Below are 25,845 nucleotides of genomic sequence, written 5' to 3' on the forward strand. Positions count from 1 at the left end.
GCCAACTCTGCTCCGCTTCCAGCTCCTGTCCCTCACCTGTCAGTTCCTCCTTCAACTCTCTCGGCGTTCCCTTCGGTCTCAGCTGATGAACTGTCTAAAATACTGCGCTCGTCGAAGCCTTCCACTTGTTCCCGTGATCCGATTCCCTCTCGCGTCTTTATTAATCTTATCCCCGCTATCCTCCCGTCCTTGCTTCACATCATTAATTCTTCTCTGTCCTCTGGTTCATTTCCTTCTGCTTTTAAACATGCTACAGTCTCTCCCATTCTCAAAAAACCCACTCTTGATCGACTATCCCTGTCTAACTACCGACCTGTCTCCCTCTTGCCCTTTGTCTCAAAGATCCTGGAACGTCTGGTCTACTCTCGTTGTCTTGACTTTCTCTCTAATAACTCTGCTCTGGATCCCTTTCAATCTGGCTTCCGTCCTTTGCATTCCACTGAAACAGCCCTTACCAAGATCACCAATGATCTTCTTACTGCCAAGTCTAAAGGCCATTATTCCGTTCTTATTCTCCTTGATCTAACCACAGCCTTTGACACGGTTGATCACGATCTTCTCTTAGATTCCCTCCATGACCTTGGACTCTGTGGCTCTGTCTATAACTGGTTCGCCTCCTATCTAGAGGGTCGCTCTTTCAGCGTGTCGGCTAACGGCAGCTCGTCCTCCTCTTTTCCCCTTTCAGTTGGGGTTCCGCAAGGCTCGGTGCTTGGCCCGTTGTTGTTCTCTCTATACATGCTGCCCTTGGGCAAGCTTATTCAATCTCACGGCCTCCAATATCACCTGTATGCCGATGATACACAATTATATCTTTCATCTCCGGAACTTTCTCCAGATGTTCACGATCGTATCTCGGCATGTCTTTCAGATATCTCAGCCTGGCTGCTTCATCGTCGTTTGAAACTTAACATGGCAAAGACTGAATTGCTTGTTTTTCCTCCTAAACCTTCTCCTCACCTCTCATTCTCTCTTACTGTCAACGATGTTACGCTTACTCCGGTCAAGGAAGCTCGTAGTCTTGGCTTTATATTTGACTCCTCGCTCTCCTTTACTCCTCACATCGAGGCAGTAGCTAAATCCTGTCGTTTCTTCCTATATAATATTGCCAGGATTCGACCATTTTTGTCTGTCTCTTCTGCCAAGACTCTCGTTCACGCACTGGTTATCTCTCGGCTGGACTACTGCAACCTTCTTCTCTCTGGCCTTCCCTCGTCTCACATCAGTCCGCTGGTCTCTGTCCACCACTCTGCCGCTAAGATCATCTTCCTGGCCCGCCGCTCTGACCATGTCACTCCACTTCTGAAATCTCTTCATTGGCTTCCAATTCACTCCAGAATCCAATATAAACTTCTCCTGCTGACCTTCAAAGCTCTTCACGGTCTAGCTCCTGCCTATCTCTCCTCTCTCATCTCACACTATCGCCCCGCTCGGGCTCTCCGCTCCTCTGATGCCATGCTTCTCGCCTGCCCAAGGACCTCCACTTCCCTTACTCGGCTTCGTCCTTTTTCTTCTGCTGCCCCTTACGCCTGGAACGCTCTTCCAGAACACTTGAGAACTACAAACTCAATCACTGCTTTTAAAACTCAGCTAAAAACTTTTCTTTTCCCTATAGCCTTCAAATATTGAGTTTGTTCTGACTCTATACTGTTAGCTTCACCCTACCCGGTGCCTGTTTACACTTCCCTGTGCCTGTTTGCATTCTCCTTCCCTCTTTATTGTTTACTACAACTTATTAGATTGTAAGCCTATGCGGCAGGGTCTTGCTATTTACTGTGTTATCTGTACAGCACCATGTACATTGATGGTGCTATATAAATAATAATAATAATAATAATAATAATAATAATAATAATAATATACCACCCAATAGCCGGAGCTCTCTGGGCGGTTCACAAAAATTAAAACCATTCAAAGTATAAAACAACAGTATAAAACCATAATATAAAATACAATATAAAAGCTCAACCAGAAAAAAACAGCAGCAATGCAAAATTACAAATTTTGTAATAATAAACAAAATTTAATAAACCTGCTGTGTAATCACAAGGGTATTTCGGAATCACAGCTCATTTTAATGTTCTTTAAAAGAGTGGCAAAATCTAGGCTTTAACTGTTATCGCTGTGGACAGAAGGGAAAACCGTAAGGGAAAACTTGTCCGAATTCAGGGCTACTTCGAACACCTTTCCCTCTCAATAAGAAAAAACGCACAGCGGTTTCCCAACACACGGAAGCACAGCAACATGTATTCTTATATGATTTTCACATAGGACATCAACACTTCTCCCCACCGCCCATGAAAACACACACAGATTATCTCCATTATATGTGCAGCAATGATGTTTCCCTGAGAGATCACTGTCGCCATTCAAAGACAGCAGTGCCACCTGGCGTTCAAGTCGGGGGCACTGCAGGATGGCTGCTTGAAAATGGACAGGGCCCGACATTTCAGCCAAGCTTGCGTGTTGAGGCATGACCTAGTCATTCCACGTCCAGTGGAGGCTGGTGGCTCCAATGTTAGTGAGGAGGTGAATCCATTGCAGATTCCAGTCTAGTTTCTAAAGTTGCTATCCAAGGTGCAACTTGAACAGCTCTTTTAGAGTTCTCACTGGTTCTGACTGAAACCTGCAGCAGATTCACTGCCCCAACGACATCGGAGCCACCAGCCTCCACTGTCCATGTCTACTTATTTATCCTAGCTTCCATTCTTGGGCCCTCAGTCATTGCAGAATCCGGACTTGGGTGCTTGTCTCCTAGGAATTCAACCATTTTTTTTCTTTCACAATTACATTAAAATGTTGCTGAAGGCATCACCTTTTAGCATTCTATGGGATTTTACTGCCTAGTTTTCTACTTCAATTTGTGGGGGAAATAAATTTATATTGGTGTATTAACGTAACATGTTTAAATAGCAGTTTATTGTATTTATGTTACTGTAAACTGCCTTAGAGGATTAGAGTGGTGGGATGAACATATTTTAAATGTAATAATGAACTCATTAACAGTTATTGTGGTAATAGTAGACACAGGCTCAGTTCAGACAACATGTTTCTCAACAGTGGTTTTAGAACTCGACTGTGGGGTTTTCACACAACCGTTGAGAAATGTGTTTTCTGGCAGGAAAATTCTACCCCACGGTGGAGGTTTTTTTTTTTGGAAAACACTCTACGTTGAATATCCACGCTGTGCAGGGAAGAGTTCCTGCACAACCGTTGTGTTGTGTGGCAGGCTTCATGGAGTTTTCTGTTGCATTGCATTGACTTTTCCCACTGGCTACAGAGTTTTCTTGCAAAAGCGGCGAAAGGAGCAAGTGCTGCTCTAGGAGAGCCACCAGGATTGTTTTGTTTTGCAGCAATGGCTGATGGGATACCATCAGGAGGAGCGGGGGAGGAGAGAGAATGGAGGAACTGTCAATCAAACGTCACGTTGACTTTTACTCAACTCCACAGTAGCCCATAGGTGGAGTTAGAACATGTTGTGTGGGGAGTACCTCCTAAAAACTCAACCTTGAGTGGAGTTTTCACACTGCGTTGACTAACGTGTTGTCTAAACTCAGCCATAGTTTGGGACCTGGGCTAGAGGAGACCTGAGGTACAAAGGAGATCTGTAGGGTTCACTTACAGAGCTCACAGGGTACCTCTTGACCAGTCTCTCTCTCTCTCTCTCTTTCAGCCTAACTTATCTCACAGGGTTGTCCAGGGAAGGGGGATTTATGTATGATCTTTTGAGCTATGTATGATCTCTTGAACTCTTTGGAGAAAGGGTGGGATTAAAATATAATGGTCTACAATCACTGTCTCCAGTAGTGTGAATGCATGGAGAAATGTGATGTACCACCTTATGATAAAGCCACATGAATGGACTGTGGGAGTTAGATATGGACATGTACCTGCTGGGCATGTTTTTGGTCTGCATCTCAATGCAGTCACAACTTGATCCAGCCTATATTTTGCCCTTAAAATCCGCTGCTTCATGAAAAATATTTGGGTTCTTAAAGACTAATATTTGTATTGGGGCATGAGTTTTTGATACATCATGTGTGCATCGGATAAAGTAGGCTCTTACCTAAAAAAGCTCCTGCCACATTTAATCTGTTTGTTCATATGGGCAGAGCTACATCTCATGAACACAGGGTTGCCACCAGAAACAGCATCCATTTGCCATGGAGACAGATCGTAGCTCGGTGACACAGCACATGCTTTACACGCTGAAGACCCCAGGTTCAAATCCTGGCACCTCTACTTAAAAGCCAAAATAAACAAAATATTGCCTCACCTAGGCTCTTCTGATCTTTTTCTCTTTCTTCCCATGCTGTGCTGTCCACATAAGCTGCCGAAAGAATACATCTTTTACCTAATTAAAAAAAAAGTCAATATCAATATATGAACAAGGTCATTTAGGAAGGGTTCCATTTTTCTAAATGAAAATTTTATTACTCATCTTCCTTTTTATACATTCCATTCTCTAAATTAAATGCAATAAATTGCCACTGTAGCAGCTCTCATATCAGGAATCATTAACTCCCATCATCCTTTCCAATCCAAACTCTGTAGAATTTAGAACTCCAAACTGCTTTTGTCAGCTTTACTGGTTGTGGTTTCAGAAGTGTCTAGCTACCACGCCATAAATTAGATTTCCATAAAACTCCAATCAATCTTGTAATTCATAAGATATTATGACCTATATGTACATATATATCATTCTCCATCTTAAGAGATGTTGATTAGAAGGTGAAATGCTAATCCGTTTAAGCAATAATTATGAATAGCAGGATCTAAACTCCTTACACCTAACGTTGGTCCAAAATATTTATAAGGTTTTAGCTGGGACTAAATAGCTATTCCAGGATTCCAAGCAAATGCAAAAAGACCATTGAGGCCATGTTGGATGCAGAAATCTGCTCTTTAATCATGCTCTGTGCATTCAATTGAATAAACTTTGTAGCTGTAAGGGCTGTCTCGAAAATGTATGTGTTGCCAACACCCTGGTGAAGATTCAAAAGGCAGAGATGGGGGCAAAACTGAATATCATCCCCAGTGCTGGTTGAACAATGGAAGGACTTCAATGCCTTATACAGCTTCTGCCCTCTACCCCATCATTATAAATCATACATCAGCATCATTATACTCCTGCAAATCCCCCTTCAACAATAGCATAACATCATTCCCATATGTCAGGAATCCTCAAACTTTTGGGGTCAATGGGCACATTCGGATGTTTGAGAGCATTGCGGCTGCTCTCACAAAATGGCTGCCATGGGGCGGGTATTGTGGGACACAAAACACTGGTTACCCAGAAGACAAGCTGGTGAGAATAAAAGAAAAGCACCTTGGCCAAGAACCCAAGTTCAAGGCAGAGGTGGGATCTGAGCTCCAAAACGCAAAGTCACTCTTGTGAATAAAGAAGGCACTGAAGGGCAGCTCTTCACTTTGCAGCATGCCTGCTTCCCAGTGATTTTTTTTTAAATAAAATTTTAAAATTTTATTTTTAAAATAAAAATTCAAAATAAAAATCAAGAGAGGCAAGGAACCTGGCATGGAGGAGTATCCCTCCATCTGGGTGAATGCTGCCTGTGGCAGCTAATACAGGAACTCCAGAAACAAATTAATGGGACCAAGATCTAGGGGCACAGATCTTGACCATCGTGGCCCTGCCCCGATGGTCAAGCATCCTGAACTAAACATTATGGCTTAGTGTGTCTTATGAACCTTCATTTAGAGTGTTGTGTGAATCATTCTTAACCATGGTGGCTACATAATCATGCTTTAAACACATTCGCTAACCATTGTTGCTAATCATGGTTTAGCGTGTTGTCCAGACAGGCCCATTTACAACTAGGATAACAAAAGGTCTGCAATCCAACTGTAATTTAATTCGGGGGCAACCCCAGTGATTAAAATGGGACTACTGCACAATAACAAGGCCCGCCGATTGCAGGCTAAGTTACGGGAAGGTTAAAGCACAAGGCTGATGAACGATCATGCGTTCCACAGGGATATCTGAACAAGAAAAACGCATTCTGACGTGCGACCGATTTTATGCATGAGGTACTTAAAAATACGTACCGCTTAACCTTTATCTTAAATAAAGGCGCAAACCTAGACATGTTTACACAGAAGAAGAAAAAACTCCTGCAATTTTCATGCTGGAAATTATAGGGCTTTTCCCCCTGTCTAACCATGCCTAGGACTGCGCTCTAACTGGCGCTGACTCCCAAGTAAATGCACTATAGAGGATTGCAACCCCAAAGGGTACACCCATTCCGGGCTCCGCTTCGTCTAAGGAGCAGAGAAGACCAAACCAGGAAGCGTCAGAAACTGACTGACTCCCTGAGCACGACCCAGCTCGTGCCCACAGCGTCCACCCACCTGCCGCAGCCCAGCTCTGGACACCAGTCCTGCTCCAGCACAGCAGCCCTCGTTGGAACACAGAGGCCGCCATTTCGGCGTGTACCACCTCTTTCTACCGCGGCGGGGGGGAAGAGAGAAAAAGAGACGACTGTTGGCTGTCTGGTCTTGCTGCGCCGGCACGGCCCTCCCCTTGCCCGCCAAGCCTAGAACACACACGGAGGAGGGGTGCGCGCGCGCGCGCGTTGTGGGCGGCCCCTTCGCGCGGCGTCTCTTGGTACCTTCCGGAGACAGAATGGCTATCGCGCTGGTCGAAGGTTCCAATCGAATCCTGCGGGAGGCAATCAATCGTTCTGTGCTGGGCACGCGCGTCGCTGCTCCGCCGGGTTGCTGGAGCTGCATTCAAGGAGGTACTTAAGGAAAGATCGGGGAGGAGAAGGAAGAGGTGCTTTATTGAATTGTGGGTCTCTTCTTTGCTGGACTCTCTTTCTAGTGGACATTACAACAGAGAACTGCATATCCCATCATTCATTGCTGTACCCTAAACCGCAGAGGTTTAGCCACGGCGGAATGATACCCGCTGGGACTTGTAGTTCATCGCTATCGAACATCAGGTGACAGCGGCCTTGGATGCTACTGCTGAGAATGTATAGGCTTTTGAGTTCCACAGAGCTCCTTGTCAAGGAGTAAGGAAAGTTTAAAAGAGACAGACACGGTTATGTACAAATAGTTTAATCTAGCCATTTCCCTCAACCAGGACCCATCGGGATGTTTTGGATTGCAACACCCAGCATTTGTGACCTTTGGCCATGCTGGGTGAGACTGGTGGGTATTGTAAGGCAATACATCTGGAGGGCACCGCGTTGGGAAGGCTGTTATAGTTCTGAAGGCCGCAGATTGCTGGACTAGATAAACTCTTGGTCTGATCCAGCACAGCTCCTGTTATTTACTTATGATAGCAGTGCAGTTCCATTCATGTTTTACTCCAAAGTGTGTCCCACAGTGTCCAATGTGGTTACTCCCTGGTAGGTATAGTTAGGATTTCAACCTAATGTACTCCAGATATTTAACATGTAACTTTTTGCTTCTTTTGGATGCAGGAAAATCTCACAGCTGTATCTTATTCTTTCTGTTCTAGCATGTGGGGACCATTGCCTACTTCTGGTGGTAGTTAGCCAATGGCAAGCTAGTTAAGTTTGCCTCTTCTGTTCGTGATATTCAATTTTTTCAAACAGCTAAGCTATCAGAATAGATCCAAGTATCAAGCAAAATCATCATGGAATTGGAGAAGATCTAGCTGGAGCATGCCTATTTCAGTTGTATTAGAGAGACAGCAGAGAGATTGCAATGTGAATGAGTCTCTACGGGGCTGTTCACATAACACACAAGCCCACACTCAGTGTCTGAGTGCAGGTTGTTGTTGAACCGTGGATGGTTTGTTGGACTGTGGGTTAGCATATTGTCTGAACCCAAGACATTTTCCGCAAGGTGACTTGTTAACCATGAAGCATGGCTTGTTAACCACCCTAAACAACCCAGCGATAACTCATGGGTTCTCAAGGTGGCATGTTTGAGAAAAATAAGCCACACTATGGTTAACAAGCCACCCTGTGGAAAATGTCCTGGGTTCAGACAACACAACCCACAATTCAAGAAACAACTCGCAGTTCAACAACAGCCCACACTCAACCACTGAGTGTAGGTTAGCATGTTGTGTGAACCCAGTCTATGAATAGAAGGTAGAGAGAAGGGTATGCAGGATGGCTTGGTGCGGAGGAGGGGCTGGGGTCAAACCACATGCAAAAGCTCAGCCCTCAGCATTCCAGGTAAGACGGGAAAAAGCCTGTCTTAAAAAGTCTCTGCCACTCAAAGGAGACCGCCTTCAGCAATATGGTGCCCGCTGGATGTTTTGGACTTCAACAACCATCAGCTCCAGCAAGCATAGCTTATAAGCAGGAATGCTGGGGGATGTAGTTCATAACATTTGGAAGGCACCAGGTTGCGGAAGGTATCGACAATACTGAGCTAGATGAGCCAGTGGCCTGATCCAGTCTAAGTCATCTTCCTATAAAGCATAGGCCTCCTGTCTCTTTTAAAATAGGCTTTGTTTGCTCATGGAATAAGAGTAACGTTTTAGAACTTAACCTGTTAAAGGAAGCATAACAATATTAAAACTAGCATTGTCCCATTGAAATTAAAGGGACAAATTTAGTTTATACACAAATGAGTAGAGCTTTTGTTGTGAGCCTAAAGTTGAAGTTGGCAACTGGCAATCCCTCATCCAAATCTGACTTCCCAAGGGATGGTAATAAGCTTTCCTGGTACCAATCTGAAAATGAAATGGTGTTGCGGAGAGAGTGTAAGATTTCAGTTTCCTCCTTTCTTTCCCTTTCCTTTCCTTGCAGAGGCTTGCCATTGCTGCTTCTTGTAATGCTAAACCAAGAGTTAATGTTATGTCTGAACTGGCCCAATCAAAGCTTATCAAAATATTACAAAGGAATGTTTGCAGTCATGTTGAACTGGAATAGCATTAGCTGCACAAGGGAAATGAGTCCCCACAGCTCTCCTTTATGTTAGTAGCTGGAAGTATGGATGCTAATTAAATTAGTATTTAAAACATGGATTCTTTTTACCTACCGTAAGATTTGAATAAATATTACTAGCAAAGTCTAAAATATCTGGGGCACTGAGCATTTCTCCCTTTTCTCTTCCACTTTCAGCGCAGCGTTATTTGTTAACAGACAATGTTGTGCAGTTACAAGGATTTCAGCAGAAGAAGTTGGAAACTGGATATAAAATAAGTGGCCAAAAAGGTATTCCCTTCATGTAGATGCTCTAACAACCATTCACAAATTAGTTTTGTGAAGCCTAATTATAATCAGTGGCCCCAAATGCCAAATTGCTTATTTGCCTCCACAAAGCACAACAAAAAATACCCATTTCCAAACAGGGATACTGGTGATGCTCAGAGAAACACACACAGGCAAAGCAGCCATCCACAAATAAACCAGACACTGTACACAGCCAGCCCAGATAAAAAAAAACCTGGTAAAGCACATGGTCTCTCTCCCCACTCTCTCCCCCCCACACACACACACAGATACCAGGCAAAGCACACACCACACCAAAATAAAACAATTGATGCATACCACAACAAAACAAAAAACAGGCAAAGCACATATAATCACGTCTGGGAGGTAAATGAACACTTTCTGACCTATCATCCTGAATGTGTTTTTGTATAAGAGGTATTTGGGACTGCTAGCGTATCATCACCCCCGCATGCTGCATTCTGAATCGAGTAACTGAAGAAACCAAAAGAGGAATCCAAGAGATTGCCATGAGGACAGACTAACTGGTGCTTACAAATAATTTTTAAAATTACATTAGACCATCCTCATGGTTAATATGATTCTGGGAGGACCTCAGATTCTCTTCCTCAAAAGAATAAAGCTTCACTTATACTGGCAAAGCCGTCCTCACATTAAAATACCCCCCCCCCCAAATTAGTGCCAAAGTCAGCTTAGTTCTTCTGGCTGAATCCATAGTAGGAGTGATAGTAAGCCCTATTTCTTCCCCTTTCTATAGGCAATTACCATTCCCACCTTAGTCTTGAAGCACATATGTCCTAAGTATCTTCTCCCTTTCAATTTCTTGGGATTGGGTAGGGAACAGGAGCAATTCTCTCTCCATTAAGGACAACATTCCAAAATATTATTCACTGGGATTTGGGACTATACTGCTGTGATAGTCATCTTAAGGGCAGTTATTTCACTGATGATAGGAGAGCAGCCCAGACAGCAGTAACTGGTATGTTAGGTGATACCATTGTTTATATATAAGCTAAATATAATATACACAATTAATTCCATTTCAGATGCATATTTCAGAACTATGGAAGAAAAGTTAACAAAAAATAGACTAATTCTCAAAGACGAATTGAAAACATTACTACATTTGTGCCAGACAAAAGATGAAGTGGAAATGGCCAAAAGAGTTATATACAGGTAATATTAATGAAAATAATGTATTGTTATTTTATTTATGTTTGCTTTAGTTTAAATAGACCTTAAGACGGGAGAAGACACTTTCATTGAAATTGGCCCTAATTATTTTACATTTGAGTCATTGATCACAGGCCCTTAAATCCAAATAAATCAAATTGCTTTACTCGTTACCTATGCAGGACTGACATCTCTGCAGATAGTTTCTCTGAGGCAAATGCAGTTTTCTCATAAGATGAAGGTAATGTGTTTGATTAGGCTGGCTCACCAAGAAATGACTCCGGTTTCAAAGTTTTTAAAGAACCACATTTTATGTCTGAGAAAATGAAATTACCATTAAATTAGGCACTATTTACCATCTGCATAGAAGTGTTGTGAAACACCAAAGAGTGAAGGGAAGAAATTATGAATGGCTCAGCAATACTACAAGTGAGAAGGATCTTGGAATTGTTGTTGATCACAAGCTGAATATGAGCCAACAGTGTTATGTGGCTGCAAAAAAAAAAAGCAAATGCTATTTTGGGCTGCATTAATAGAAGTATAGCTTTCAAATCGTGTGAGGTACTGGTCCCCCTCTATTCAGTACCTGTTAGGCGTCATCTTGAGCATTGCGTCCAGTTTTGGACACCACACTTTAAGAAGGACTCTTCATTCTCCTTTACTCCTCACATTGAGGCAGTAGCCAAGTCATGTCATTTTTTCTTATATAATATTGCCAAGATCTGATCGTTTTTATCTGTCTCTTCTGCCAAGACTCTTGTTCACGCTTTGGTTATTTCTCGGCTCGGCTATTGTAACCTTCTCCTGTCTGGCCTTCCTTCCTCTCATGTTAGTTCATTGGTCTCTATTCATCATTCTGCTGCTAAGATCATCTTCCTGGCTCATCACTTTGATCATGTCACTCCACTTCTGAAATCTCTCCATTGGCTTCCAATTCACCTCAGAATCCAATATAAGCTTCTCCTATTGACTTTCAAAGCTTGTCACAGTCTAGCTCCTTCCTATCTTTCTTCTCTTATTTCGCATTATTGCCCCATTCGTACTCTTCGAATGCTGTGTTTCTTGCCTGCCCAAGGATCTCTACTTCTGTTGCTCAGCTTCGTCCATTTTCTCTTGCTGCCTCCAATGCCTGGAATTCTTTTCCAGAGCATTTGCAGATCACGAGTTCAATTTCAGTTTTTAAAGCTCAGTTGAAAACTTTTCTTTTTTCTAAAGCTTTTAGAACTTGATTTTGATCTTACGATTACACTGTTAGTTTTATTGTGCCTGCTTGGTGCATTCCCTTCCTTTTCTTATTGTTTTATTATGATTTTATCAGAATGAAGCCTATGTGGGTGTTGCTGTTTTATTGTTTTACTTTGTACATTGTTGGTGCTATATAAATAAATAAATAAGGATGCAGACAAGCTGAAGGGGGTTCAGACGAGGGCAACAAGGATGATTAGGGGTCTGGAAACAAAGCCCTATGAGGAGAGACTGAAAGAACTGGGCATGTTTAGCCTGAAGAAGAAAAGACTGAGGGGAGACATGATAGCACTCTTCAAGTACTTGAAAGCTTGTCACACAGAGGAGGGCCAGGATCTCTTCTCGATCCTCTCAGAGTGCAGGACACGGAATAATGGTCTCAAGTTACAGGAAGCCAGATTCCGGCTGGATATCAGGAAAAACTTATTGATTGTTAGAGCAGTACTACAATGGAACCAATTACCTAGGGAGGTCGTGGGCTCTCCCTCACTAGAGGCATTCAAGATGCAGCTGGACAGCCATCTGCCAGGGATGCTTTAAGGTGAATTCCTGCACTAAGCAGGGGGTTGAATTCGATGGCCTTATAGGGCCCTTCCAACTCTATTATTCTATGTTTCTATAGAACCTAGAATAGTTTTCCAAAGTTAATCAGTATTAGGTCTAGAGGTGCTGCCAGACAGAACTCCTAGCGCTACCACTCAGGTGGCATTTTGTAACTATTTGGTCTCCTTAACTGATTTTTTGCTGTAAGGAAAAGGATGGAAGCAGCAGTGGGAAACGTGGGAGGGTTGGACTCGATGGCGCTATAGGCCCCTTCCAACTCTACTATTCTATGATTCTATGAAATGGAAATCAATGTTGTCTGGACATGCCCTCCCCTTGCCCCAGCTAAAAATTCCATGAGTGAGGCAGAAAGATGGTGCGATGAAGCAGAGTATGATAGAGAGAAGGATTAATTTTGTGAAATGGTATAGGCTTTTGTTTTGTTTTGTTTTCTTTCTTTTGACGTTTCATTATTTTGTGTTCCATTTCATTGGTTTTCCATATACAACTAGGATGTCTTCCCATGCGTGTAGATTCTGGTTTCTTGGAAGATCTCATTTTGGCATTCCCCCCCACCCCCCTCATACACTTGCCCTTCAAAACTCGGCCAAAATAACCTATATCTTCTACTCAGGTACCACGAAGAGAACAAAAATGTGGCCTTTGGGGAGTTCAGGTTTGGTCCCCTTTTTATGAGACTCTGTTACGAACTGGACCTTGAAACGTCTGCCTTCGAGCTTATCAAAGACCAGGTAAAGTTCAGAAACTCCATTTGTCTCTTTCTTCCAGTTATGGGGTACAATCCACGGGGAACATTTTCCTCCTAAATCCCCTTGAAAGCAGTGGTAGTTACTTCAGGCGCTTGGGTTGATTGGAAACAATTCCAGTTTATTTCAACAGGGAAAAGTTCCTGGTGGAACTGCTGCCCTGCTCAGTATCTTGAATGCTCAAGCAGTTGTCTGATGCAATGGGAATTTGTTTTCCAGTATGTAAATACTTATATGCTGCTTCTAAGTATTTAAAGCAGTAAAGTTTGGATCTATTTAGAGCACAGTCCTATGGACTGCACCCTCGCTGCTCAGGAACACCCGAACTTGGGGGCTTCCAAGATTCCTATGCCCTGCCAGGCTGAAGCCAGCAGCTTGGGAAGAGGGGTGATCTTTGTCTCCCCGTCTTCCAGTCGCCTATATTTTTTGCTAGTTGGGGTTTTCAGCCCATCTAGTGAGGGCACTTTGGAGTGGGTGGGAAGGAGGTTGGAGGAGGCTTAGAATAAATCATATTCCTCCCTCTCTGGCCTCCTCCCCTCCCTGCCCCCCCCCCATTCCTCTCTCCGGGGTTGATTTTCTGACCTTAGAAAATCTCTCTGCACCAGCTGCAAGGTGGTGAGGTCAGGGGTCATCTCTCCAACTTCCCCTTCCAAGGTCAGAGCACCGTCTCTGACTTCAGAAGGATGTTTTCAGACCAGCCTATAGTCTTGGGATGCTTGTCCAGCGACCATAGGATTGTTCTCGTTGTTGTTGTTGTTGTTGTTGTTGTTGTTTTAATTTTATTACATTTCTTTGCTGCCTCATAACCAAAGCTGTCTGGGTGGTTTACAAAAGTTTTAAAACGATATTTATTTAAAACCATAAAAACATACAACAGACAATCTACGCGAATACAACATACATCTAAAAACAATTTTGAGCAATCACCCAAAACTAAAAAAAACAGATCCAGGATCAATTAATATCTCATCACATGCTGCTAAATGCCTGGGAAAAGAGAAAAGTCTTGTCCTGGCACCGAAAAGATAGCAATGTTGGTGCCAGGCAGGCCTCATTGGGGATAACACTTCCATAATTGGGGGGCCACTACTGAGAAGGCCTTCTCCCTTGCTGCCGTCTTCCGAGCCTAGTTGATGAATTATACAGAGATAACCATCTGAACACACTTCAGTCTCTGATTTACTTGAAAATTCTTGTCATGAATTGGGAGTAGAAGTGTGTTAGGAAGTCATCACCCTGGCAAAATCTTGGGGATCTCTATTTGCCTTGCCTTCATCTTGGGATGTTGACTGTTTCTTCTGCATACCTGGCTCTCTCCCTTTGCATGCATCTTGGCTCTTCGGTTCACAAGCCCCCAAAGGATTGATCAGGCAAGCTGAGCATCAATATTCTCTACCTGTGATAGGGAGGATTTGTTTATACCATCACAATATTTCAAAATTGATACCTTGACGCAACACCCCTGTCTTCACGAAAAAGGAATGTTACCTGCATGGTCTAGATCTCATTAATGACTATTCTAGGTGGTCCCCAGATGTTTGTGTTTCTCTATTTCAGCCTTCCCCCCAAGCATGTGTCCTCCAATGTTTTGGACTACAACTCTCATCAGCACCAGCCAGCACCGCCAGTGGGCAGTGATGGTGGGAATTGTAGTCCGAAACATCTGGAGGACACATGATTGGGGGGAACATTGCTCTGTGAACTATGAACACCCACTAGGGAGGGATAAAATGCCATAATCTTATTTACATGTGATTGTTAAATAATTATTATTATTATTATTATTATTATTATTTATTTATATAGCATCATCAATGTACATGGTGCTGTACAGAGTAAAACAGTAAATAGCAAGACCCTGCCGCATAGGCTTACAATCTAATAAAATCATAGTAAAACAATAAGGAGGGGAAGAGAATGCAAACAGGTACAGGGTAGGGTAAGCAGGCACAGGGTAGGGTAAAACTAACAGTAGAAAGTAACAGTAGATAATAACATCTTGTACTGCAGCAAAAACTTCAAACAAAGCTCCAGTTTATTTGAGGTTTTCCTATCCTTTAAAAGGAATTTTTTTAAAAAAATATATATGCATGGGTCTGTTCTGTATTAGTAGGAATAATCACTTTATATGAATAATCATTATATGTAATTAAGGGTGCAATGTTATGCATGTTTAGACATTAAAAAAAGTTCTACAACTCCCAGCATTTGGGGAGGGGGTCTACCCAAGCATAGGATTGCATCCTAGTATGCTTTCCCCATTAGTCTGGGGATTAACAGTGCAATCCTGTCTATGTCTACTCAGAAGGAAGTCCTACTGAATTCAATTGGACTTACTCCCAGGAAAGCATCAATAGGATTGCAGCCTGAGACTGGGGCTGCACACAATGTTCTGTGCCTGGTTTGAGGGGTTTCAAGCCGTTTTTTCAACTACAGCATTTTGTAGTCCCTGAAAGCTAATCTTCAAAGTCAGAGGGAGCAATTAAATATGGTTTCATTTTATTTTGGGGATAAAGCTGTGTTCTCCTACGGGCCTTAATAGGACACCAACAGTTAGGGAGCTTGAAACTAACGAATTTAGGCCCTGGATTTTTCCAAGCATTAAGGATGCCTCAGCTTCAATATGAACAATAATTTGGGTAGCCTATTCAATGCATTGTTTCAAACCTATTCTATTTTTTATTATTCTTCAGGCTCTGCATGGCTTCTTTGCAGACAGCACATCGTTCAATATTTTGATGGATCTGCTGTTTACGAAAGGTCATTATGAACGTAAGTAACCTATGCCCCAAAGGAGTACATTAATTATAGCGAAACAGTCTTTGATTTAATAATTAATATAATTTTGAGACGCTATAATTGGATCTTTTGGATTAGCAAAACCTTCTATGATTATTCTTGGATTTTAATGAAGTGGAAGAGACCTCTCAACTGTGTACTCATTAAGAATTTGCTGTCTTTCATTGAATGTAATCATACACCCCATGGATTATGAATACATTTTTTTTTAAAAAAAAAAAGTACTTTCCTATGTTTGATCTCAGTTGTGCAGCAGTTTTCTTTTAGGATGCAGGAAATTTTTAAAATTTCTGCAGAAGTGTATTTTCTGAAGACCATAGCACATTTTTCCTGTGATAGAATGCACTAAATGTGGAGTGCAAGCCTGTACATGTCTACTCAGAAGTAAGACCCACTGATTCCAGGAAAGAGGGTATTGGATTGCAGCCTTATGCTTTTAAAAAAAATTATAATCTAGAAGCCCCTTGATCTGGATTGGAAGCAAGCTAACCTTTCTAATGGCTGAATGCTACTATAGCTGTCTTTGAAGGCACACCACATAATTTTGGATTCAAACTGTGCCAAAATTATGAATGCTACAAACTTATTTTTCTTGATGAAATTGATACTATCATTGTATCACACACACACAAAAAATTTCTGCTGAATTGGCATGATTTTAGCAAATGGAGTATATCTTGTACTAGTCATACAGTACCTTGTATCTCTCTTCCAAAAAGTATTTTTTTTACAAAGTATAATTATTTTTCAGAACTCAGCTTACTGTTCTCTGAAACGTTATTAATTGCCAGCTGGGATATGTGATTGTCACAGCATAATGAATTAACTCTAACTGAAAGTCTGTTTGGCAGGTGCTCTGGAAGTGTTACTAGAAATGAAGAACCAAGGTGTAAAATTTAACAGCGAGACATATTTACTTGCATCTGCAATATGCTACAAACTGGTAATAATACAGATTCTTTTCAATGTGTTTCTAGGGCTTTTATGTGAGTGAGAATAGTATTATGCCTAAAGGTGTGCCTTTCCCAGCCCGCTTACTTTTCAACAGTCTTGAAGAGTTCAATATTTGTTTGTTTGGTAAATTTGTAACCTGCACCTTAAGCACACAGTTTTGGAATAGTTTACAAGACAAGACAATTCATGAAAACGATAAAATGACAACCAGCAGTAGATAATGAGCTTCTCTAGAGTAAGTAAGGCAAATAAGTGCAAAGATGTACATATTTTTAGACCTAAGTCACCATCTTTGATGAGACCTGGACAATTTTAAGATAAACTGTATAAAATTGGGAGCTATTTGGGTGGAAGGTAAAGGCGTTTAGTAGAGTGTGTAGTTATCTTTCCACTATTTCATGGTCGTCAGTGTTTGCATAAAGCTTATGGTGTAAAAGAGCAAGTTCCTGTTCAGTTCTTACATAAGCCTGCCTGGGTTTAGTAGGGCTTATTACAAGATAAGTATGGCTGGGGAATGCTGGGAGTTGTAGGACTTTTTCTGTGTAAAGATACAGTACATAGGGTTGTGCCATTCACAATTTTTATGCATAACAAATGGTTGTCTTTTGACTAATATAAGAGTTGTCTCTAGTTAGTATTTCTTACTGGTAATTGAAGTTTAAGTGCCTAAGAAGAGTCATGCTGGTTAGACCAAAGGTCCATCTAAGCCAGCATTCTGTTCACACAGTGGCCAACCAGCTGTCAGTTGGGAACTCACAAGCAGGACACAGTGTAACAGCAACCTGTTGTACATACGCACACTGCCTCTGGTATTGGAGGTAACACATAGCCATCAGGACTAGTACCCAATTGCTAACACACTCTATGCCCCGCATTTTGACACTTAAGTCTAAAAATGTACCCTTTCCTGAAACTTCTTCATCTTTGGGTTACATACATTCCAAATTATAGGTTTCTGGGCAGTCAGAAGTTAAGATTTGTAGGGAGAGACTTACAGAAGTTTTCCTTTCAAGAGAGGAATCAGTGAGTCTGTTGCTACGCATGTGCCAAATTTCTTGATGGCCTTGGAATTTTGTCCATTTTGGAATGTACGTTGCGTTCTCCCTTTTGATGGAGATGTGTACAAATATCCCATTTTCATTTTTCTTGTTATGATTATTGGGAAATTCTTTCTTGTGTGTATAATTTCAAAAGAGGTCTCCTAATAATTTCAATACCTGCAGCACTCGGTCATTCAGTTAGGCCCTGGCTTCCTTATAATGTGGTCTGAATTATATTCACTCATGCACTGAAATCTTCTATTTCACAGAACACCTCAGAGTCTTGCAAAATTTGTACAACATTATTTGAAGATATGCAGCTCAAAGGGGATCAAATACCAAGAAGAGCACAATACTTTGCAGTAGCATTTGCTCTGAATCAGGTGCTGGATTCTTTAGCTTTATTACCTGTGTTATTCGGTGCTGTGCATGTACTGTAACATGTGGTGCAGGTCTTCTAACTCCCTGGACCCTGTTCTTCCCATTCCTAGGAAAACTTTTTTTAAACATTGATGCTATATCAATATTTGTAACATTTCATAAGCTTCAGACACCATTTCCTAGAATCTTTTCAGGGAGAAGGAGGCTTCTTGTGATGCCAATTTTATTTTGTTGGAGTAGGAATGAAAGCTTTAGATACTTACAAGACAGGCCCATGTAGCCAATCAATTTGAGAGCTCAAAGAAAGGAAATCAAGACAAAATGCTCTATGCCATAGGAATGGCCTGTTGGCAGGCTACGGGCTGGACGTCGTCCCTGAAGCATCTTTGTCTGACCCCCTGTTGCTGTTATTGTCATCTGAGGCACCTTCTGGAAAGGCAAAGGACCACTGCCAGTCTCTGAGGAGGCAAATTGGTTCCTCAGCCCCCAGTCAAAGATCTTATAGAGTTCAAGCTCAAGTGCTATATAGCTGTGAAACCTTTGCTGTTAGATAATGCCAGCATAACTTATAGAACCTGAGCATCTGAAAAACAGAGTGGCTGACAAAAACATAGGTCACTCTTGTTCTGTGGTACATTGTTGCTCTCTAACACACTTTCTTAACAGTATTATAGGGCCTGTTCAGACCCTAAGGCATGGTTAGGCTGCTAACCCTTTTGCTGCAAAAGGTTATGTAGCCATCATGGTTAGGAATAGTTCACATGACACGTTAAGCCTTAATGTTTAGCTTAAAATGCTTAACCACCATGGCTTAGCTTGTCATCTGAACAGTTTCTCTCTCTCTCTGTCTCTCTCTGTCTCTCTCTCTCTCTCTCTCTCTCTCTCTCTCTCTCTCTCTCTCTGTGTGTGTGTGTGTGTGAGAGAGAGAGAGAGAGAGAGACAGAGACAGAGAGAGATTCTAAACCTTGGGCACATCAGGAGTTATCTTAAATCAGGGTGACTGAAGAAGACGTCCTTGTAGTTTGAACAGATTTTGGGACATTTTCAGAGAAAAAATGTATGCTGAGAATTTATTTTTTACCTCAGATGTCTCAGTTTGCTTCAGTAGCCCCTCTTACAATGGGTGTCCACCCAAAATTAGTTGAACTAGAAATGTACAGTATGATGGGTGTACGGTGTGATAGGTCAATATATTATTGGGTGGTTATGCAAATGAGTTCACCCTACCTAAATGAAATGCTAAGCAATGCTTTATTTGTAAGCATAGTTTGATTATTGTCTCTGTTTCTTCCTCCCAGAATGATGTTGTAAAAGCCCATTCCTGTTATTCTCAGATCATGAACACAGAAAATAGGATATGCAGTAATCTGAAAGTAAGTACACTGAATTTTGTATATTAGTCTTGAACCATGGAGAAAAGATGGCTTTGTTTTAAGGAAAGTTTCTCTGCTGCCTTGAACAATTTTAGGACACACAATATACTGTTCTATTACACACTAATCTGGGAAAAAATACTACTGATTTGTTTTGTTCTTGGTTTTTAAAAATAATTTATGATTGCTGTTTGAAAGGGTATAAACAGCTCTCCCTCTTCATTTCTATGTGTGAATGACTGGTAGTTAAAGCATATATCTTGTAATATGTGGGTGAAGCTTCTCACACTGATTGAACATTCTCAAAACATTCTGTAAGGAAAACATGACATGAGAATGAAATTATAAGCTGTAGAATGTTAATAACCATCCATCATTTGTCAGAAGAGTGAAAGGTCAGTTTGGCTGAGGCAAATGGTCACGCAGCCCATAGATACCGGAGTGACCGTTGGCATAGGAAAACGTAGTGAAGGGAGGTCCCCTGTGGGAAGTAAATTAGATGGCAGACATCTCAGATGCGTAGTGGCGAAAGGAAGGTGCTAATGTAGGAAACAGACTGAGAAGCAGCATCTTGAAGGAACAGGAGGTGGAGGACAGGAGATGTTTGGCAGAGAGACCTGAAGAATAGGAAGACAGAGGAGATAGGGAGCTTAGAAAGGACTAGCCAATGAAAGTGGGAGCAGTTATTAAAAAAAACTCATCCTAAGGGCAGGAAGTGCTGTATACTGGTGGCAGGAAGTGGGACAGGCAGAAGGCGGGACTCTGCTTGTCTAGGAACGAACCCCAAACCCATCACCACCAACCACCCTATATTTCATACACCTTCCTGCCCTGTCATAAAGGCATGGGCTTCAATAAACTTGGGTGCCAATTCAGGCTCACTTGCTAAAGAATACTGCTTTACGTTCTATATGCAAACCCAATTTCCCTGAGAATAACTTCTTTAAGGTATTTCTATACTGCTTCTCAGGGAAAACTCATGTAGTAATGGGGACACTGGTGTTTGTTTATTTGTTTGTTTGTCTTCCTGCACTTGGCCAGGGTAAAATAAAATTTTATACAGAATTAGTAAGGCCAAAAGCTTCTGCATGATAAATGTTATTGTCACCTTTGTAATGGGAACAATATGGAAACTTTGTCTGGAAGTTTTCAAGGCCAGTGACTAGTACAATCAAAAAGATGATGATGATGATGAAGAACTATAAGGGTGAGCCATTTGATGACTGTCCCTTTTTCCAGTTCTGGGGAAGTTGGTAGTCATGCTGGCTGCCCCATTGAGCTTGAAGATGCTGCTGGCTCATGCCAGATTGGTTAATAATACAACCATGGCCATCTAGGAGTTGATCCTGGATGAGCAAGCCAATCTGGCATGTCATAGAAAGACCTGGTTAGATGAAGCTGGTGGAGTGAAAATCTCCCAGCGTGGTCTGCCAGGTTTCAAAATCCAGCAGCAGCCAAGGCTCAAGAGGCAGGGATGTGGGGTTGTGGCTACCTATTGAGAATCCTTCCCCTTATCCTTGTTCAGCAGTCACAGGTTTTGAGTGTGTGAGACAGGGTGGGGATTCTGTTGGTGGACCATCCACCCAGTGGCCTCCCCACCAGAACTTAGGAAAGCTTTACTTATTAGTTGTGGGTTGTTATTTTTTTCTGGAAGATTCTTCTTCAGGCTGCATCTGGAGACCTAGAAGACCTTGTTAAGACACTGGAAATGGCTTCAGAAAGCAGTACTTCACATCTTGTGAAGAAAACAGAGTACTGTATGTCGGTGGTAAGTGGATTGCTGTTGTGGAAACCAGTGGATGCAAATGAGCTTTCCTTACAAGTAGGTGTCTGGCCCTTTCCCCCATGTCAGAATGGTTTTCACCTTATTATATAGGTCTCGCCCTATCATATAGGTTCAGGATCCTGTAAAATTGACTGTTTCCATTATATTGTCTTACTTACCAGGTTACAGGGTGCTTTTCTATTGATCTGTGAATGCTACCCATCCTAGCTAACAATCCTTTTACTACACTGGTCTTTTAGCTCAGATAAATGACAATGGAAACAGTAAATGCCAGCGATCCTAAAAATAATTCAGAGCTTAAAATGAATTTGTGGATAGTAATCCTGGGATTACTGGCCACAAATTCATTTTACGCTCTGATTTATTTTTAGGATCGCTGGGAACAGCTCTTCTTTACCATATTGGTGGATCCATATTCACGGCTTGAAAACTGCTGGGCTTGGAATGCTTGTTTCGTATCTAATCAATTTCAATTAATGAATCCAGCCCTCCTGGGGTCCCAACCTGGTCTTCTGGGGTTCCCCAGGTGGCCCCACCCTTTCTCTCCAAACCACCAATCGCCTGGTGTTTTCCCAGGTGTTTTGCAGATTCTCTCCCCATTCTGAAAGGCTGAAATGCCTTTCCTTTTGCTTAGTTACTGACAGTAAGTTAGGGACATGGGAAGCTGCCTTATACTGAGTTGATCCATCTAACGCAATAGTGTTAACACTGACTGGCAGCGATGGCTCTCCAGGCTTTCAGGCAAGAGCTTTTCCAGCCCTACGTGGAGATGCCGGGGATTGAACCTGGGACCTTCTGCATACAAAGCAGGGGCTCTGCCCTTGAACTACGGTCCCCCGCCCCCCACTCAAATAGGCTGGTGTTTTTGGACCAGCTTTTCTTTGCTTTCGGCCCCACCCAGCAGTGGAACGCAACCTCTGAGAGTATCTCCGAAATTTATTTCGGGCCTCGGGCGGACAAAGGTCCAGGGCCCCTGCTTTGGCCCTTGACCCTCTGGAGGACAGAACCTGTGGATCAGCTTGCAGCTATGCATCGTAAGCAATGATGTGTACGACTGCAGCTGAGAATGCAAACCAGGACAGAGTTCTGTAGCATCTTATTATCAATGGCCAGACAATGCTGATTAAGTTGTAGGAGGAGCTTAGATCCTCACGTATTCCCATTCCCTTTAATGGCGTGTGGAAGGCGGCTATGAACCCCGCGAGCCCCTGCTAAAGGAAATGAGGCAGGTGGCTACCAGGCAGAGGGCCTTCTCTGCTGTGGCACCCCGGCTGCGGAATGAGCTCCCTAAGGAGGTTCGCCTGGCGCCTACACTGTACTCTTTTAGATGCCAGGTGAAGACCTTTTTATTTTCTCAGCATTTTAACAGTCTAGCAACTTAATTTTAATTTTGCTGTTTTAAATTTGTGTTTTAAATCTGTATTAATTTCTGCATAGCTGCTTGATTTTATCCTGGTTGTGTTTTTATATTATATTTCATATTATGCTTTTATACTGTTTGTTTTATATTTTGAATGGTTTTTATGGTTTTGATTTTTGTAAAGAGAGCTTCAGCTATTGGGCGGTATAAAAATGCAATAAATAAATAAATAAATAGATAGATAGTTCAGTTTGCAGGTCCTGATCTGTTTGCTGTGATCTTTCCTCAGCTGGCCACCATCAGGGAGAAACTGCAGGACAATCCAGCTCTTTGCGTCCAGTTTGAAGAAACGTTCGCCAACCTGCATGCCTTGGGGCAGGTCACGTCTTTGACTCTGGACGACTTGCTGTGCCATACCCCGCGCACAAAGAGGCACCCCCTGAAGCCGCTCAAGCAAAACCAAGCCAGCCGTCGGACTTTCAAGCCTCTGGGCTCTGTTCTGCTGGCTGAGTAAGGCTGCGTTTGGACTGTTCGAATTGGTACCCAATAAAAGGTCTCCCTGGCTTTCACTTGGTCTGTTTTCCTACATGAGTTCTGTGGCTCCAAACACAACTTGTGAATGAACAGTTTACAGCCAGGGAAATGGTGGAAGGACCTGGAGTTCTCCAAAGCAGGCATCTGGTGAGAAAGGTTGGGCGATTTCCAGGGAACACCCATCATCCCTGCTGTTCCCTTCCAGCTGAGGACCCAGCAGCTAGACTAGACGTCTTATCCTAGTCTGGAGTATCCATGAGAGCTGTCTTCTCCTGCCAGGGATGGGACTGGGACTGGGACTTACCAGTCTCTGGATCCCTGGCAGGAAAACAACACTGTTTGCATTATTTCCACCAGGGACAAGGCCTTCTGTGGTGGCGTGGTGGCACAGTATCAAGGCCGACCCTACCATTAGGCTGGGGATAGCAGTGTCAGCACATTGGCTGTTCCTCCTGAGCCCTCCAGCCATTTACTTCCATGAGAGCACAGAGCTCTCTGTGCCCCCAAAGGTTCTTGCTATCCTGAAGTGTGATCAAGGATGCTCTCCTGTCTCCAGTATTGAAGTCTGCCAGTGCAAGTTGGCTTCTGTACATGAAATGGGAGAGCTCCACCTTGTCCTTTACCTCATGACTTGGGCTGCCATGCATAGTATTGAGACAAGTCAGGCCCTGCTCACCTCAGTGCTGCTCACAAGCATTCAAATGCTTGCCACACTTTCAACAACAAAGGGAAATTTGCCCCAGAATTATGCAGTGGTGTATGAGATACAGAATGCAGTTTTCAGTACAGGAAGAGTGGCAAAGAATAAATGAACGCTTGAAATGAGCTCCAAGTTGTAAAAGCGGTAACCTGCGATGCTGAGCATAGCCTTGTTTTCATCTGGGGAATTGCAGCAACGCCTAATAGAAAGGCAAATGTGAACATATCTGCATTTGCTTGTGTCTTCGGATGATCTTTCTGTGAAACTGAGTACTTGAAGGAACATATGCAGAGAGTTGTCACAGATGGTGCAAGAAAGCATTGATGGGACATGATGCCCTGCTGGAAGGTTATGTTTGATCTAAAAATAATACATAACAAAGAGTTCTCGAGGCTGTAATCCTAAGCATGCAAACTTGGAAGTAAATTCTGTTGAAATCAGTGGGATTTGCCTCCAAGTAAAGATACTTAGGAGTTGTAGGACTTTTTTCTGTCTGAACATGCATAGGATTACACCCTTATTTCTTTTCGGGTATAAATTTAAAATTGCACTCTATGTGCTTTACAGCACAGTAACAACTATACAACCACAAAAATACATCTATCGACTTTAGAATTAAAATCAAAACCTAAAAAGAGGACATGACAGTAGAAGAAACAGTAGAAAACAGCACCTGGGGGGGATCTACACTACTGCTTTAAAGCGCTTTAAAGCGCTTTATAACAGTTTTGACAACTGTTGGGGCCCAAGACACACTGCATATACAGGTTTCAAAACGTTTTCAAAGTGCTTTAAAGCGCTTTAAAAGCAGTAGTGTAGATCCCCCCAAGACTAAATAAAATGTCAGCTTTGTTAAAGATCAGCTTTCAGCTTCGCCCTGCCAATTCCTGCTGAAATTTCAGCAAATTTCCTTAGGTATGGGATTCTGAAATGGTGACACTGCTTATAAGTCCCCGTTCTTTGTCACTGCTGTTCTAGCTTTAGGTAAGGAATAAATTCCTTTGAAGGACTGTAAGGGGTCATACTGTAGTTCCATTCACTGAGCAAGCATATTTCAGCTTGCCATTTTAAGGAGGATGAGGTACAGAACATGGGTAAGAGATGCCAGCAGAATGAGAAGATTAAAGCAGAAAGAGTGTATAACCATAGACGAAATAGGAAGGATGGTGGGGAGGCAATAAAACAAAACCAAGGAAATCAGTATTAGAAATTGTCTCATGACCCATTATTTCTGAGTAGTACCCATACAACCTAAGTTCCTATAAAATAGTGTTTCTCAAAGTGTTTTTTTTTTAAAAAAAAAGCCTAGCATTGTAAAAACTGAAATGTAATACTGCTTTGTTGAGTTGCAATAAATTGTCAAAATGCTATAAAGCAGACAGTAGAGGGCACAGTGGATCACACTATGTGGAACAATGTATTCAGTTTCAGTAGGGAATATAATAATCCTGCACACAAATGAAGTCCTGCATTACTTTCAAGCTTCCTAAATTAATTACGTATGAAATAATATTTGTGAATTTATTTTTGATATAGCCCAAACATTTGTAAGTGTGGATATTGTATCAGGGTGTTGTTGTTTTAACCATAGTCTGAATTGTAGGAATCCACACTTGAAAAAGTTGCATGGTGGGCTTAATAGGAAGGCACCTCCAAGACTTGCAGCTCTCTCCAACCTCAGTCCCTCTAGAGTCTAGATCAGGCTTCCCCAGTCTGGTGCCCTCCAGAAGTTTTGCATTTCAACTCCCATGAGCCTCAGACAACATGGCTTACGGCCAGGAATTCTGGGAGTTGTAGTCCAAATCACCTGGATGGCACTCGGTTGTGGAGGGCTGCTCTAGAAGCTTGAGGACTAAACACTCATCAGCTTGGGGAAAGTTGTTTAGAGCTCCATTGGAAACATTTTTAAAAAATTAGGATCAAGAAACATCTCAATGGGCCTGTTCAAACAACACCCTAAGCTATGGTTAGGCTGCTAATCCTTTTGCAGCAAATGGTTGGTGAGCATGTTTAA

At 42.3% G+C, this 25,845-nt stretch overlaps 2 protein-coding genes across 2 annotated transcripts in view; one reads left to right on the forward strand and one right to left on the reverse strand.

Annotated features, from left to right (window-relative positions):
• MRPS27 (mitochondrial ribosomal protein S27) overlaps positions 1-6,478 on the reverse strand; it is a 56,064-nt gene extending 49,586 nt beyond the window's left edge. Inside the window, exons 1-2 of the mRNA XM_063127934.1 lie at positions 6,367-6,478; positions 4,274-4,351 (exon numbers count right to left, since the gene is read on the reverse strand). Coding sequence (XP_062984004.1) covers positions 4,274-4,351; positions 6,367-6,439 — 151 coding nt within the window. The 5' untranslated portion in view covers positions 6,440-6,478. The remainder of the gene's footprint in view (positions 1-4,273; positions 4,352-6,366) is intronic.
• Positions 6,479-6,622: 144 nt separating this feature from the next.
• Positions 6,623-23,149, forward strand: PTCD2 (pentatricopeptide repeat domain 2). Its single transcript, XM_063128632.1, has 10 exons — positions 6,623-6,755; positions 9,066-9,158; positions 10,223-10,352; positions 12,772-12,889; positions 15,598-15,676; positions 16,555-16,646; positions 17,967-18,080; positions 19,377-19,451; positions 21,106-21,219; positions 22,887-23,149. The coding sequence occupies exons 1-10, from the start codon at positions 6,641-6,643 to the stop codon at positions 23,109-23,111; spliced, it is 1,155 nt and encodes a 384-aa protein (XP_062984702.1). The 5' UTR covers positions 6,623-6,640; the 3' UTR covers positions 23,112-23,149.
• The last annotated feature ends 2,696 nt before the right edge of the window (positions 23,150-25,845 follow it).

Source organism: Elgaria multicarinata, chromosome 6 (genome assembly GCF_023053635.1).
Source record: "Elgaria multicarinata webbii isolate HBS135686 ecotype San Diego chromosome 6, rElgMul1.1.pri, whole genome shotgun sequence".
NCBI classification, from domain to species: Eukaryota; Metazoa; Chordata; class Lepidosauria; order Squamata; family Anguidae; genus Elgaria; species Elgaria multicarinata.